General features: G+C 33.3%; 1 protein-coding gene across 1 annotated transcript in view; it reads left to right on the top strand.

Annotated features, from left to right (window-relative positions):
* The first annotated feature begins 117 nt into the window (after positions 1–117).
* Positions 118–15,399, top strand: part of txnrd2.2 (thioredoxin reductase 2, tandem duplicate 2) — a 30,020-nt gene continuing 14,738 nt past the window's right edge. Inside the window, exons 1-12 of the mRNA XM_065250856.1 lie at positions 118–235; positions 906–1,039; positions 1,392–1,457; positions 1,573–1,629; positions 1,707–1,851; positions 2,786–2,860; positions 3,489–3,567; positions 3,662–3,724; positions 5,966–6,036; positions 7,291–7,310; positions 10,707–10,798; positions 11,295–11,469. Coding sequence (XP_065106928.1) covers positions 958–1,039; positions 1,392–1,457; positions 1,573–1,629; positions 1,707–1,851; positions 2,786–2,860; positions 3,489–3,567; positions 3,662–3,724; positions 5,966–6,036; positions 7,291–7,310; positions 10,707–10,798; positions 11,295–11,469 — 925 coding nt within the window. The 5' untranslated portion in view covers positions 118–235; positions 906–957. The remainder of the gene's footprint in view (positions 236–905; positions 1,040–1,391; positions 1,458–1,572; positions 1,630–1,706; positions 1,852–2,785; positions 2,861–3,488; positions 3,568–3,661; positions 3,725–5,965; positions 6,037–7,290; positions 7,311–10,706; positions 10,799–11,294; positions 11,470–15,399) is intronic.

A 15,399-nucleotide genomic window follows, 5' to 3' on the forward strand; every position in this document is an offset into this window, starting at 1 on the left:
ATGGGTCATTGACTTGAGCGATCACTGGCACAGCCAATCAACTAGCTGCAAATAAAAACACGCTCAATTTTGATTGGACAAGGCAGCCTTTGTTATTCTTTGGCCCCGCTTCTGAGTCTGACGTAACCTTTTTTGTCAATGTTTAATGATAAGAACAAGACATAAAGAAAACACAAATAGGCAAACTTGCTTATAATAATAAACAAATAAGAAAAGGAATAAAAGCAATTTTGAGGTGAGTTTACATAGTCGAGGGCGGTCAAGTTCAATGTTTAGTTCAAGACCACATTCTTGTGAAAAATAGCATAGCATGACAGAGCAGTTCTTTATTGAAACCTTTAAGTTATTTGTAGGATGATACGCAGTTTTTTTCCTATTTGTTGTATAATTCAGTTCAGTTTTTATACCATATAATTGATTATTGTCTTTATTGATTATAGTGTGTTTGATAATAAAAACGTTTTTAATAGCTTAAAAACTTGAGCACGTAAAAAGTATGGATATAAATCAAAGTTCAGTTTTAAAACATCAAAATAAACGAGTATGTAGTGCAAGGCATAACTACATTTACAAAAAAATGATACAGTCAAGTTCAATATTATAATATATATATTAAAAAAACGATTGATCAAAATAAATAACAATTTTGTAAATAATTACAAATTGTAAAATTACAATTAAATCATCTTATTTTTTTAATGCGTTCTTATTAGACATCTATCATAATGAGCTATTAAATAACTTTAAATATGTCATCCCATCAAAAAAATAATTAAATAATCAAAATATCCCGCTGTATCTCTGATTTTAGTTAATACCTTGACTACATGTTAAACTGAGCTACGAGCCATCACGATTCACGAACTTAATAACCCTGTTCTTATGTAATAAAACAATTATTTCAGGCATATTTCAGAACACCTATAACAGCTGACAGGGGTCCTTCTTCCAAACAGCATGGCTGCCTTCAGCAGAGGCAGGCAGAAGATCAAAGCTCTCTGCAGCTTTAGGACTTTAACATGTACACGAAACTTTACCGGTAACGTTTATTGAAAATTAAACGATATATTGTTACCAAGTTAATTCGCCAAATTGTTTTGAGTTGATCTTAAACATACTCTATTGTGCTGTGTTTACATACATTGAAAGGAAATCCATTTGGTTTATACAAAATATGTTCATTTTATATGTATTTTTTTGTATATTGACACTTATGTAATGTTCGTGCTATTTAAGCAATAAACAATATTGTCAAATGGACATCCATTATATATGAGATGCTGTATGAAACGGGGCAGATGAATAAATAGTATGCATTAATTTTACATTGTAAAGTGCTAAACTGTAAACTGTACTTAAATGATCTATAATTTCAACCTTGATTTCAACAGGGAGTTTCGATTATGATCTGGTGGTTATTGGTGGAGGCTCTGGAGGTTTGGCATGTTCAAAAGAAGGTGTGTCATCCATACTTTAATTTTGTTTTATTGTGCCAATATAATTGCATGGACCTCAACAATTTACATAACTTCAACTGAATGTTTTTACTGCCTTGTCTTGTATGTCTTACAGCTGCCCAATTAGGACAGAAAGTAGCTGTCTTGGATTATGTCGAACCTTCAATTAAAGGTACAGACCTCTTCATATCCATCATCTTTTTGCTAGTGATATGTTTATTGTTATAAGTTAAATTGTGCTGTTTTTAGGCACAAAATGGGGTCTTGGTGGAACGTGTGTGAATGTCGGCTGTATTCCGAAGAAGCTTATGCATCAGGCTGCACTGCTTGGCACTGCAGTCAAAGATGCGAAGAAGTATGGCTGGCAAATCCCAGACACCCTGTCACATGACTGGTAAGTTACATGGAGCTAATGCAGAACTAGATTAAAGGAGTAGTCCACCCTAAATATGGGGCCCAATGACTTTTCATAATAGGGACCATTTTGGGTGAACTACTCCTTTAATTCATACTTGCAGTGCTTTCAAATAGAGCAACTGCGTATCACATTTTATTATGCAGTTATAATTTTAAGATGCTGATCAGAGTTATTTTTTATGCCAGATTTAGTTTGTAGTTTGGACATCAGGTTTTGTTTAAAGGGATAGTTCCACCAAAAATGAAAATTCTCTCATGATCATCATTTAACAAACCTGTATATATTTTTGTTTTGGTAAACACAACGAAAGATATTTTGAGCAATGATTGTAACAAAATATAAACGTTTATTAACCCCATTCAATTCCATAGTATTATTTTCCTACTATGAAAGTGAATGGTGCTCATGATCAGTTTGGTTACAAATATTCTTCAAAATATATTCCCTAGTGTTTATCAGAATAATTTTTGGGGGGCACTATCCCTTTAAGATCAATTCACAACCCCATACATTTATTGTTTATACGAAACAGCACCATCTAGTGGTGGAGAACAAATTTTCAGTAGTCATTGCACTAGAGGGCACTCAAGTCCTGAATTAAAAGCAGTTGTGGTTTTTGTTTTTTCATTTTCAAGGTTTTTTGTCTAGACTCTAGAGGCTGGTTTTGTGTTTCAGAGTACTTTTTAATTGCAGTGTTGATGTTTTTATAAGCACAGTATGTTTTGCATGTGACGTGAGGTTTAGTACAGCATGCTCTCTGCATTGCAAACTGTTCAATAAGGGTGCTGTTCAATATTTCAATGCAAAATATGAAAATTATTTTAAGATAACTCATTGTATGAGAGTCATAAAGTGAACAACGTTATTATGTTATGGTTGGATAGTAAAAGTTACGTGTAATATGTTACAGGCCAACAATGGCAGAAGCTGTCCAGAACCATGTGAAGTCTCTAAACTGGGGTCACAGGGTTCAACTACAGGACAAGTAAGTTTTACTATTAAAAAACACTCCAAATTGTATATTTTGCAGTAACGTTTCTCTTTAAGTCAACGATTATTAGGCAGATATAATGTTGCTTACTTTGGCTATCAGAAAAATAGCTTTAGTTTGCAATAATGGGATTGTCCTTTTTCCAACAAGTCCCTCTGGATTAAAATGTGTACTAGTTAACTGCTGAAAATCGTGATTCATTTAGAAAGTGTTACACAGGTGTTATTTAGTCATTTTTCAATAGACCTCATTAGTTATCCATCTCTCAGAGTTTCTGATTAGGTAATTACAGTCTTGGGCTATATGAGCACAGTAAATGTGCCAGAATTATAAATTGTATTTCAGTCTTTATACTGCATTGCTGTGAGGCAAACAGGTGTGTTGATGTCATTTCCCAGAATGCACCCCACATCTTCACATTAGAGCACAAGTGTCAAGTTTGAACACCAGAATTGTCAATGATATAATAATTGTTGTTGAAACAGACATTTCACACATCTTTTGAATTTTAATAAAGAAAAACGTTTCAACGTTTTTAAAGATGGGAAAATATGCAAATTCTGTTCACACGTTGGTGTGGTGTGATAACCATCTTTCTCTTTCTTTCTCTCGTTCTTAACAGGAAGGTGAAGTATTTAAATATGAAGGGCAGTCTTGTGGATGAACACACTATCAGAGCTGTAAATGCCAAAGGGAAAGAGGTATGAATTTGCTAAAATACATGTTACACGTGCATTCTGAGGTATCATGTCATCATATTCTTATTGTATCGTTCCATATTGTCTTATTTTATAGATGACAGTGTCTGCCAAAAACATTGTGTTAGCCACTGGTGGAAGGCCAAAGTATCCCACACATGTGAGTGTCTGCGCAGACAACATAAACTTGACATCTTCAAATATAATACACCTGATATTCATATCCATTATTTGATAAATAAGCTTTTAGTTGATTTGTGGTTTGTTAGGATATGACAATATTCGGCCAAGATACAACTATTTGCAAATCTGCAATCTGAAGGTGCAAAAAAATCTGAATATTGTGAAAATCGCCTTTTAAAGTTGGCCAAATAAAGTTCTTAGCAACACATATAACTAATGATAAAATAATTTTTTTATATATTTACGATAGAAAATGTACACAATATCTTAATGGAACATGATCTTTATTTAATATCGTAATGTTTTTTTGGCATGAAAAATCTCTTAATTTTGACCCATTCAGTCAGTGTATTGTTGGCTATTTCTACACAATATACCTTTACGACGTTGACTGGTTTTGTGGTCCAGGGTCACGTTTGTTTTTAAACTTCACATTTGATGCAATATGGAAGAAACATAGAGTAAAATCAAATAAATTTAAAAAAAATAACAACAATAGTCTGACATTATAATAAGACTGGGATGGTATTTTTTGCATTACAGAAATGAGCAAAAGTGTAAAGTAGTGAAGAATTATTTTATTAATCAGGCATATTTTTCAAGTATCTGAGTTTTTTACTTTAACTTCACTACATTATAAAGCATAATATCATAATTTTTACCCCACTACATTTCATATAAAATTTTATTTAATAATTCATTACATTAAAAACTAGTACTTAATTACTTTAACTCAAGTTAAATTAACTAAAAGTTATAAAAAGATCGTACCACATTTTTAATATACTTAAACAACTTGTTAAATTCAGTGGATGGCAAAGTACAATGTTATACATTCGAATGTAGTGAAGTAAAAGTTTGCCAACGAAAAACACTCTGATTAAGTACAGGTAGTTGAGTAGTGATAAAAATACTTTAATACTTTACACCTCTGGAAATTAAAATTTGAAAATGTTTTATAAATCATGCTTTAATTATTAGAAGTCACTAAAATATATTTTTATGCATTTGGCAGAAGCTTTCATCTAAAGCGACAGAGCGACTGCATTACACACTATACGGTTTTTAATCAGTATGTGTTCCCTTGGTTCGAACCCATGAACTTTTGCGCTGTGTATGCAATGCTCTTCCACTGAGCATTACAAAAACACAAAAAGTAAGCAAAACATTTTTAAGCAAAAAATTATTAAAGCAAGTTTAGTTTATTGAATGTTCTGTATGTGTACTGTATTTCACATGATACAAAATGATTGATTTAATATTTACATTTATTTAGCAGAGGCTTTTATCCAAAGTGACTTACAAATGAGGGAGATTTAACATTTTTGCAATGTGCTAACATCCTATTGGGACCTTTATTTCTTAATATCAGTTTATTTTCAATAAGGCATGTATTATTGTATATTTTAACAACTATTAATAACTTAATATTAAGTTATAACTTAATATAACTTAATATTCAATTAATCTTATTTTTAACAAAACATTTTTAATAACTATTGTTATTGCAATGTTATACATTTTGATATGTGACCCTATCATAAGTAGCACATGTTTATTTGTAGCAATAGCCAACAATACATTGCATGGGTCAAAATGATCACTTAAATGCTAAAATCATTAGGATATTAAGTAAAGATCATATTTCATGCACATATTTTGTAAATTTCCTACAGTAAATATATCAGTTTATTTATTATTAGTAATATGGGTTGTATTAGTAATACGTCTTTTGACAACTTTAAAGATGGGTATTCTCAATATTTAGATTTTTCAGATTCCATATTTTTAAATAGTTGTGTCTCGACCAAATATTGTCCTATCCTAACAAACCATACATCAATGGAAAGCATATTTATTCAAATGATACATAAATCTCAATTTAAAAAATTGTGGTCCAGGGTCACATATATAAATATTATTATTTTGTAATGTTATTAATAATATATAATGTATACAACCTGTTTGCTTTACCTAAAAAATGCCTAAATGGACACTAATTGTACCTGCTGTGTTGATTTTATCTTAAAAGAGTTAACATCATTCAAATCTGAGCTTTCCAAAGATATTTGACATGTTTAGCCTTTTATTTTTGAGTTGTTGTATGTCATGAAGTGTTCTGCAAATAATGTAGTGTTCCTTCCAAGGGACATTGGAACTTTAAGGGGTTAAAAAGCTGTATAATAATTTCTGTGTTCTCTGATTGTTTAATTTTCAGGTTCCAGGAGCTTTGGAGTTTGGAATCACAAGTGATGATGTCTTCTGGCTCAAAGAGTCACCCAAAAAAACGTATGTCACATTTATTCTGTGGCCAGGTGCTTTTTGTGGCAAATGTTTTCTCCAAAGAAGTAATTGCAGGGAATGCAACACTTTTATTTGTGAAACAGATATCATTTATCTGTGAAGTTGATTTAAGAAGTACTAAGTAAGAAGTAGAAGTACTTTAACTAGTAGAAGTCTTTACTTACTTAAATCTTTTGTATATGTTTCATATAAGTCGTCGCACTATTGGCCACATCCTTTCAGGTCAGGTGTGATGTTGTTTTGCTGTTGATCTGTCAGCTGTACAGGTGCGTTTTCAGTCTGTTGCCAGTAACTTTGCTCATCTCGTGGAAGTGGCAAGACTTTGGTGACTGACGGTGGTGAATGAGTGAGAGCGTTGGCATGCACGCCCAAGAGGGCGAAGTAAAAACTTTTACGTTGACTTATGATGTCGTTCCCCACAACATCTGAACATCTGTCTGAAGCGCTGTGAATTCTGACGAATTCCAAATGTTATGTTCGGTATGGCACGATAGCAACCCTCGAGCTTGTTATGTAGAAAATACCTTGTTGATATTACACCTGCGATTTAGGCATCCGAAGAGCCTCGGGACTCACAGATGCAGTACATTCTTGCGCGTACTGTGCTTATATCTGTCTGCTTTGATAAAATGTAAGAAGACTTAGTCTGGGTTAATGTTAAACTGGTTTTATCATTACTGGGATTATTATAGGATTGCTGCAGAGTCTGCAGTAACCACACAGAAATTCACTTTTATTCCCAATTTCTTTATTTCCATACAAAAAAACACATGTACTAAAGTAAAGACATAAGGTGTTGAATCAAATTAATTTCTTGATTTCCAGGCAAAAAACATTCTTAAAAAAGTAAAAAAAAGTAAGTTAAAGGAAAACAGATGTCGCACACATGTCCTGCTCATCAGATGTGTGACAGGTGGAAGCTCAGGGATGTGTTTTGTGATAATAAGGCAGAAAAGAGAGCTGAGATTTGGCTCCTAATCCCTCCATAATCCAGCACACAATGTGTAGATGTCCATTAGCTCTGTTGTATAATGTGTGATGTCACGTTGGAGTAACCAGGTATCACTCAGTGTGTGTCAACTGGGGATATCCAACATGAATGCAGGGTGTACACATCGGCCACACACAGTCATTTTTCTTGTCATCATTATTTTATGTCTCATGTACCATAAATATTTTACTGACTCTTTTGCACTACATTTATCTGTGATCCCATAATTTTTGTTTTCTGTGTTTCAGGTTAGTTGTTGGTGCCAGTTGTATCCTTGTAAAACCTTAAAGGAGGCACGTCCTGTAAAAAGACACCACATCATCACACAATCTACAGTATTAGGGGCTGATCGGAAAGCTGTTTATATTTGTTTTCGAGATGCATTTGAGACAGACAGGAATATAATCACTCAGACCTTACATACAACACAGCTATGGCAAAGTGTAAATATGCATTCAAAATTATAAATATTTATGATAAGCGCTAAAATTAATCAACGTTTTATGACAAATCATATTCCTATAAACCATAATGCAAATAAAAATGTAACAAATACGAAGCAAACAGCATTTGCATAAATTCTTAGTGAAACTTTATAAAGCATCATCACTTTTTTCTGCTTAATTCTGGATATGCCAAATACATTTAAATTATTCATTTGGCAGATGCTTTTATCCAAAGTGCTTTACAGTTAGGGCTGTCACAATGATTAAATAATCGTCTCATTAAAGGGATAGTTCACCCAAAAATGAAAATTATATCATCATTTAATCACTCTCATGTTGTTACAAACCCTTAGAAATTTCTTTGTTCTGATGAACAGAAAGGAATATATTTTGAGAAATGTTTGTAATCAAACCATCCGTGGACCCCATTTACTTCCATAGTATTCGTTTTTCCTACTATGGAAGTAAATGGGGTCCACGAATGGTTTGATTACAAACATTTCTTAAAATATTTCCCTTTGTGTTCATCAGAGCAATGAAATTTATGTGGGTTTGTAACAATGTAAGAGTGAGTAAATGATGACAGAGTTTTCATGTTTGGGTGAACTATCCCTTTAATCTTGATTGTTTGACCTCATCGCAATGATTTCAGATCACCGCAATGATTGCATATCTCTCTAAAACACACAAGGGGGAGCTGCAGTGCCTGTATAAACGAGACCGTATCTAATGGTGCTCTTGACTGACAATGTAACGCAAACATTTAAAGAAATGCTGCAGAACTTTGATAAGCAGTATGAAGGTAAAATATACATTACTCAAAATTTCCCTTAATTGTAAGTGAAAGATTCTTAAAGGAATATTCCATTTTCTTAAAAGAAAAATCCAGATAATTTACTCACCACCATGTCATCCAAAATGTTGATGTCTTTCTTTGTTCAGTCGAGAAGAAATTATGTTTTTTGAGGAAAACATTCTTACTGTATCTAGCAAAACGATTGTCATTTTTGACAATAAAAATAACAAATATACACTTTTAAAGCACAACTTCTTGTCTAAATCCGGTCCAGCGCGACCTAACGTAAATGCGTAGTGACGTAGGGAGGTCACGTGTTACATATATGAAACACACATTTGCGGACCATTGTAAACAATAAACTGACACAAAGACATTAATTAGTATCAGTTGACATACAACAACGTAGGAACGGTCCTCGTTCTCAACACTTGTAAACACTGGGGTGGAGTTTCGCGTTCGTCCTCTGTGACCTCTTGACGTCATGACGTATTGCGTGGGGTCACGTTGGCGCATCACGACGCCTCTGATTTAAACGAGAAGTTGTGGTTTAAAGTGGATATTTTTTATTTCTATTGTCAAAAATGACAATCGTTTTGCTAGATAAGACCCTTATGCCTCGTTTGGGATCGTTTATAGTCCTTTGAAACTCCGTTGAAAAAAAACTGTTACGTGTTGAGTTAAGTATTAAATGTTGGGCTCTATTAAAGTCCATTAAAATAAGAAAAATCCTGCAATGTTTTCCTCAAAAAACATAATTTCTTCTCGACTGAACAAAGAAAGACATCAACATTTTGGATGACATGGTGGTGAGTAAATTATCTGGATTTTTCTTTTAAGAAAATGGAATATTCCTTTAAGGATCTGTAAAAAATTTACTTTTTTGCAGGCACTACAGACATGTGGTCCAGTACTAATATGACCTCAGTAGGATTGGCTACTATTTAAGGCCTGTTCTGGTATAGTCAGTTTATTTTGATAGCATTTTTATTTTCAGTTATTTTTCAGATACTTTATTGTGTTTATTTCTTACGAAGAATTTGTAGTTTTTTAAAGATATATTCATTAAATAATTACTTTTAAATATGTGTTATGTTTATTAATATTTACTGCCAGGTAAACCTTGCAAAATATTTTATTTAAATAATCACATCAATGTGTGAAAATTATTTCATGAAAAAAAAAACCCGATGAGAATTAAAGGCAATTAATCGTCATTAGGGATGGGCATTCGATTACATTTTTTTAGTCGATTGTCGGGAGAATTAACGATCGACTATCGATTAATCATTAATATTTTTATAATAAAAAATAATTATTTAACTTTTGTTGAATTAAAAAATACAGCGTGTTTTCCTCCATGAGACCTTTATTACAAGATCAACTTGTGGCAAACAGTTAAACTACATTTAGTTAGACAAACGGAACATATATGCGCTTGAATATGCGGTGCTCTAAAGCAGCGCAACCTGCAGCTAGGAGCAGCATTCTTAAACAGGGACCTCATTTGTTCCAAAAAATCATGACCTCTTCATGATTATTTTTTTAAAATAAAAACGGAAGGTCACAGATAACGAAGTATGGTGTCAAATATTGCACCCTGGTGGTAAAATGTTGAATTGCTACCACACAGTGAAATTCATTTAATTGCTTCAAGACACACGCTACGCTAGGCACCGCAACCTGCATTAGAAAAAAAAAGGATTCGATTAATCAATAACAAATTAACGTCATCGACTAAATTATTAACGATCAACTATCGATCATCGATTAATCATGCCCATCCCTAATCGTCATAACCGTCAAAGCCCTAAAACAGGCAATTAATAATAATTATCGTCACAACTTATTAGACAATAAACCATCAGCCAAATTTCATAATCACGACAGCCTTACTTGCAGCGCATTACAAAATACATGTTTTTATTAGCAAGTAGTATGTTTTTATTTGTACTGCTTTTGGAGCACATTTAAAAGGGATAGTTCATCCAAAAATGTACATTTTGTCCAAATTTCCTCTACTCTCATGTTGTTACAAACCTGTATAAATTAGTTTTTTTCTGATGACCTCAAAAGAAGATCTTTTGACGAATATTTTGAAACCAAACCGATCATGAGCCCCATTGATTTCCATAGTAGAAAAAAGAGTACTATGAAAGTGAATAGGGTTCATGATTGGTTTGGTTTCAAACATTTCTCAAAATATCATCTTTTGTGTTCATCAAAACAAAAGAAAACAAAAAATTTACAGGTTTGTAACAACATGAGAGTTTGTAAATGATGACCGTATTTTCATTTTTGGGTGAACTATCCCTTTAAATGGCTGTAGTTTGTGATCACCGTAAAAGTATTATTTCATGTTATATCAATTATATTAATTGTTATATAATGTAATATATTTTCCTTTACTCTGCGTGAGAAGATGTGGCATTAGAATGTGCCGGCTTTCTCACAGGCATTGGGCTGGACGCCACTGTAATGGTACGCAGTATCGCCCTCCGCGGGTTTGATCAGGTACTACACTAATGTTTCTGATACTTTCTATTCTGAAAATAGGTCCCCTTAAAAAAAAATTTTGTTTTCAAGTTAACACTTTGGTTCAGTAATTTGATCTTGTTTGGTTTGGTTTTGGTTTAAAGTGACTCATCCTGGTAAAGCCGCCAGGCTACATGGTAAAAACAGGATGAGAGACCTGACCAGACTTGTTTTATTACCCTGTTTTTAACTCGCTCATCTTTAATTAATGGTTATAGTTTTCTGACAGGAGATTTGTCATGTTGTTATTAAGTATTACACCGCCAATACGGTCTGACAGGAGTGACACTCAAGAGTAATTTGCTGAATTGGACTAAAATCTGTATTTAAGAACACAATGGCGATGAAAAGACTTTAAATGTCTTAATAGGCATTATATTGGGACTGTAAGATAGACGTTTTTGATAAAGAGCCGACACTGTTCAGTAGCTGTCTTGACAGTTTGAGGTCATATTTTTGTCTCTCTGTTTCTTAGCAAATGGCTGGATTGGTCACAGATTACATGGAGTCATATGGCACCAAGTTCTCATGGAGGTGTACACCGAAAATAGTAGAAAAGCTTCCATTTGGGCTTCTTCAGGTCACGTGGATGGATCTAAACACACAAGAGGAACATCAAGAGACCTTTAACACAGTGCTGTGGGCTGTAGGTGAGAACATCACAGCATTATTTATAAACCACTACAGTACATGTGGGTGATTCTTATGTAATCCGGATTAAGAAGGTGTCCACCATAAGCATTTTTATAAAGCCCATTTTTTTTGCACATATAAGATTAAGGTCTGAACTTACTATGGACGGTTTCAGCAGTAACAACATAAACAAGCGGCTGTCGTGGTCCGCACGTAACTTCCGGTAAACTCCGCTAAGAATAAATTACAACAAAGTTCTTTAAAAGTAGTTTATTTATATAACAAGCAAAAAAACAACACATAGATTACCTAGGAAACAAAAACATTTGTTATTTTCGACGAGGCATTTGTTCAAAAGATCAGTTTAGCAACTAGTCAGACCATTAAAAAAACGAAACCGGAAGTAAAGTTCGGATCCAGACGTGTGTCGCGTCAGCGCACGTGTGTCTGATGAAACCATCTATAACCATTATTTTTAGAGGATTAAAAAAAAATTCCTATAGAAATATTTTTTATTATCAAAAATTATCATTACCGCAACATGATATTACATTAAATATATGCATTTACAAACTCATGTTTCGGGAAATAAGAGCTAAAAAATTGTCTAGGTACTATGACAAACAAAATATCAACTTTTATCTGGAGAGAAAAAATAAGAACTGCTTACCTGGTAGCCATCTTGAGTGTCACAGTCAATTATGTCCCTTCCAACAATTTATGTTTTTTTTTTTTTTTTTAAATGATTGTTCCTTTAGGGCTTAAACAATTATTGAAAAAATGTTGCGGAGGATGAGAAAATGGTCTTGGACACATTTTAATTCCTTATTATTGTCTCTACATTTACCAATGATCACCAAATACCACATGTTTATTTACTGTAAATGTTTATAGTATAACATGCACTGAAGCTTTTTTTTTTTTATTATAAATTTTCCATGTCAAAGAACCCAAATCCAGTCATGGACACGTTGCGGTAATGAAATTTTCCCCTTAAATTTGGAAAAACAACAAAATTGGTTTGTATGATGTCATTTGAAATGCAAAATAGTATGAAGAGCTATTTGTAACTGTATGCTTCTTATTTTGATAGCATTTACTTTTTTATCAAAATGTTTCATAACACATCATAAGTCTTAAAATTATAATATGCTTTAAAAAATATATAATATTTCCGTAATGTAAATGAAATGTAAACATCAAATCAATCACATTTTGTATAAACACAGACAGCTCATACCTTGGGGACGGTATCACAGAATATTTTAGTGGTTTTGAAACCTTGACTGTTTAAAACCTCAGTATACCTTGAAACCAGTAACCGGCCCATGCCTACCCAAGTACGATGTGACAACCCATGTAAAGTCATTAAAAGTCATAAAATCATTCTACATAATGTAAATAAGATTCTGTGAAAATAATTTGATATATTTTATATTGACTAAGTCATGTCAAAGATTGATTATTAGATTATGCGACTTCAGCCTGGATTTTACGGACAGGATTACATATAAAATGTCAGTTTATCATTATTGCAAAAAAATTAAGGTGGCACAAGACTGTGCCCTCTGCTTCATGCCATTTTGCTGAACCCTCGCTCATTTTGAAACAATGAGAAGTTGACTTTACATTATCCCTTACATATATATGTTAAATACATGTATTTACAGAGATGAATGCTACAGGAAGCATCTCCTACAGTAAAGTAATTTACTGTCATCGGCAAAGCTTTCATCACAACCCCGGTATCCGATTTCAAAAGCATAAATCCTCATAATACACACACACCTGTTGGTGTTCGTACTGAGCCGTGTCAGCAAAAACAGGGACCATCAGGCCCAAAAACAGGGTAATAAAGAAAGAGGGATGGAATTATCTGGGGAAGTGTTAATCATTGACAGAGATCTGTGCTACACTACCAGGATGCACCAGTGGCCCCGGGGTCGCTTTGTTCTCTCGCTGTGGGTTTTCCTGTCACAATCGTCCCTCTCTCCGTACGGAAACACACCCAGAGCCGTTGAGGTTTTCCTCTGTTCTCATCCCTCAGCATCTCTGTCCGCAGATGCCACCTCGACTCTCTTTCACTCATCTGATTTCTCTCATTCCGGTAACAGAGACAATGAGAGGAATATAGGAACATCCGGCTGGCTGGTGCTGGTTTATTTATTGATTGTGTAAGAGGGGTTATGGAAGGTGTACAGTGAGGATGAAACTTCGGTTTCCTTTTCTGTGTTTGTCTTATGGAGGTTTAGAGATCTGTCGTGACATATGGTGCGATTCCCGAAGCACCGAAGGTAGACAGGTTAAGTGGTTTGTAAAGGACGTAAGGTAACACTTTACTTGAAGGGGGGGTGTTCATAAGACTGACATAACACCTTCATAATCATGACATGACACGTGCCATGAACATAAAGGGGATTTTATGGACAATGTCCATTAAGTGTCATTCATTCAATTGTCATTTTTAATGTAGAGATGTCTTTGACATTAACCAGTACATCATAACTTGACATTACAACTTGACATTAATAAGACAACATAACTGACCACTTTTTACCAGTGATACAAACTGAAGAATTTGTAATTAAGTTTTAATACTCAAAATTTTTTCAAATTATTTTATAACAGCGTCATGAATATTTTTCTTGACCTCAACTACAGTGGTACAAATATAATTTGTCATTAAAATGTCATTAAGTGTTAAAGGGGCCATGACATGAAAATCTGACTTTTTCCATGTTTAAGTGCTATGATTGGGTCCCTAGTGATGCTATCAACCTAGAAAATTTGAAAAAGATCAACCCAGTAACTTAGTTTTGGTAAACCATTCTCTACAAGCACATGAAAAAATAGGTCGTTGAAATTTGGCTCTCCTTATGATGTCATAAGGAGATCTTATTATAATAATCCAACCCCTTAATCCAACCACAGCACTGCCATTTAGTGCAGAGAGAAAATAATTCACAGAACAATTGAGTTTCAATTTCAACAAACCACCATCATTGTGATCAGTGTTTGCACTTGATCTGCACATGTGCATTTTAGAGGACACACCCAAAACGGCACATTTTTGCACACACCTACAAAGTGGCAATTTTAACATGCTATAATAAATTATATATATATGGTATTTTGAGCTAAAACTTCACACATGTGCTCTGGGGACACCAAAGATGTATTTGACATCTTAAAAAAGTCCTTTGACATGGGCCCTTTAATACTCTGTCAAATAGTTTTATAACAATGTCATTGATATTATTTTGTTCATAATGTTTTTTAAGTTTCCTCCATGTGTTTAACAAATAAAATCAATCATTTAATAATAATAATAATAATAATAATTAAAATTGATAAAATTATATTTTATTACATTCTGGAGAACAATACACCTCAAATTAAATGAAAACAATACAATAATGGGTTTAGACATGCAGCGGTGGGTCCATATATACGTTAAATAAAATTAATTAAATGCTTTGTTAGTTTGTCAGAAAATTTCAGAACCCTCTGTGTGAGGAAGAACAAGTTCTGTTCAAGTTAAGTATAATATTTTGACGTGTCTGTGGCATTTTGTTTAGGTATTTAAAATTATTTGACAGTATTGACACTTAATGACATTTAAATGGAAGTTTAATGTTATGTTAACCCTTTAAGCTAAGTATTTTTTATATTTATATTTAAGTTTGATCATTATTCTGCTATGTCATGTTTATGACAGATTTATTAAGATTAAGACAGATTAAGTTATGAACTATTGGTTTATGTCAAGTTGTCACAACAAAGACATCTCAAACAATGTCAATAAAAAAGGACATGAACAAATGATACTAAATGACAGTTGTCATAAATGTGCATAAAATCTCCTTTATTTTCATGACACGTGTCATGTCAGTCTTATGAACACCCCTTCAAGTTAAGTGTTACTAGACGTAATGACTAGAATAACT

Source organism: Paramisgurnus dabryanus, chromosome 5 (genome assembly GCF_030506205.2).
Source record: "Paramisgurnus dabryanus chromosome 5, PD_genome_1.1, whole genome shotgun sequence".
Taxonomy (NCBI): domain Eukaryota; kingdom Metazoa; phylum Chordata; class Actinopteri; order Cypriniformes; family Cobitidae; genus Paramisgurnus; species Paramisgurnus dabryanus.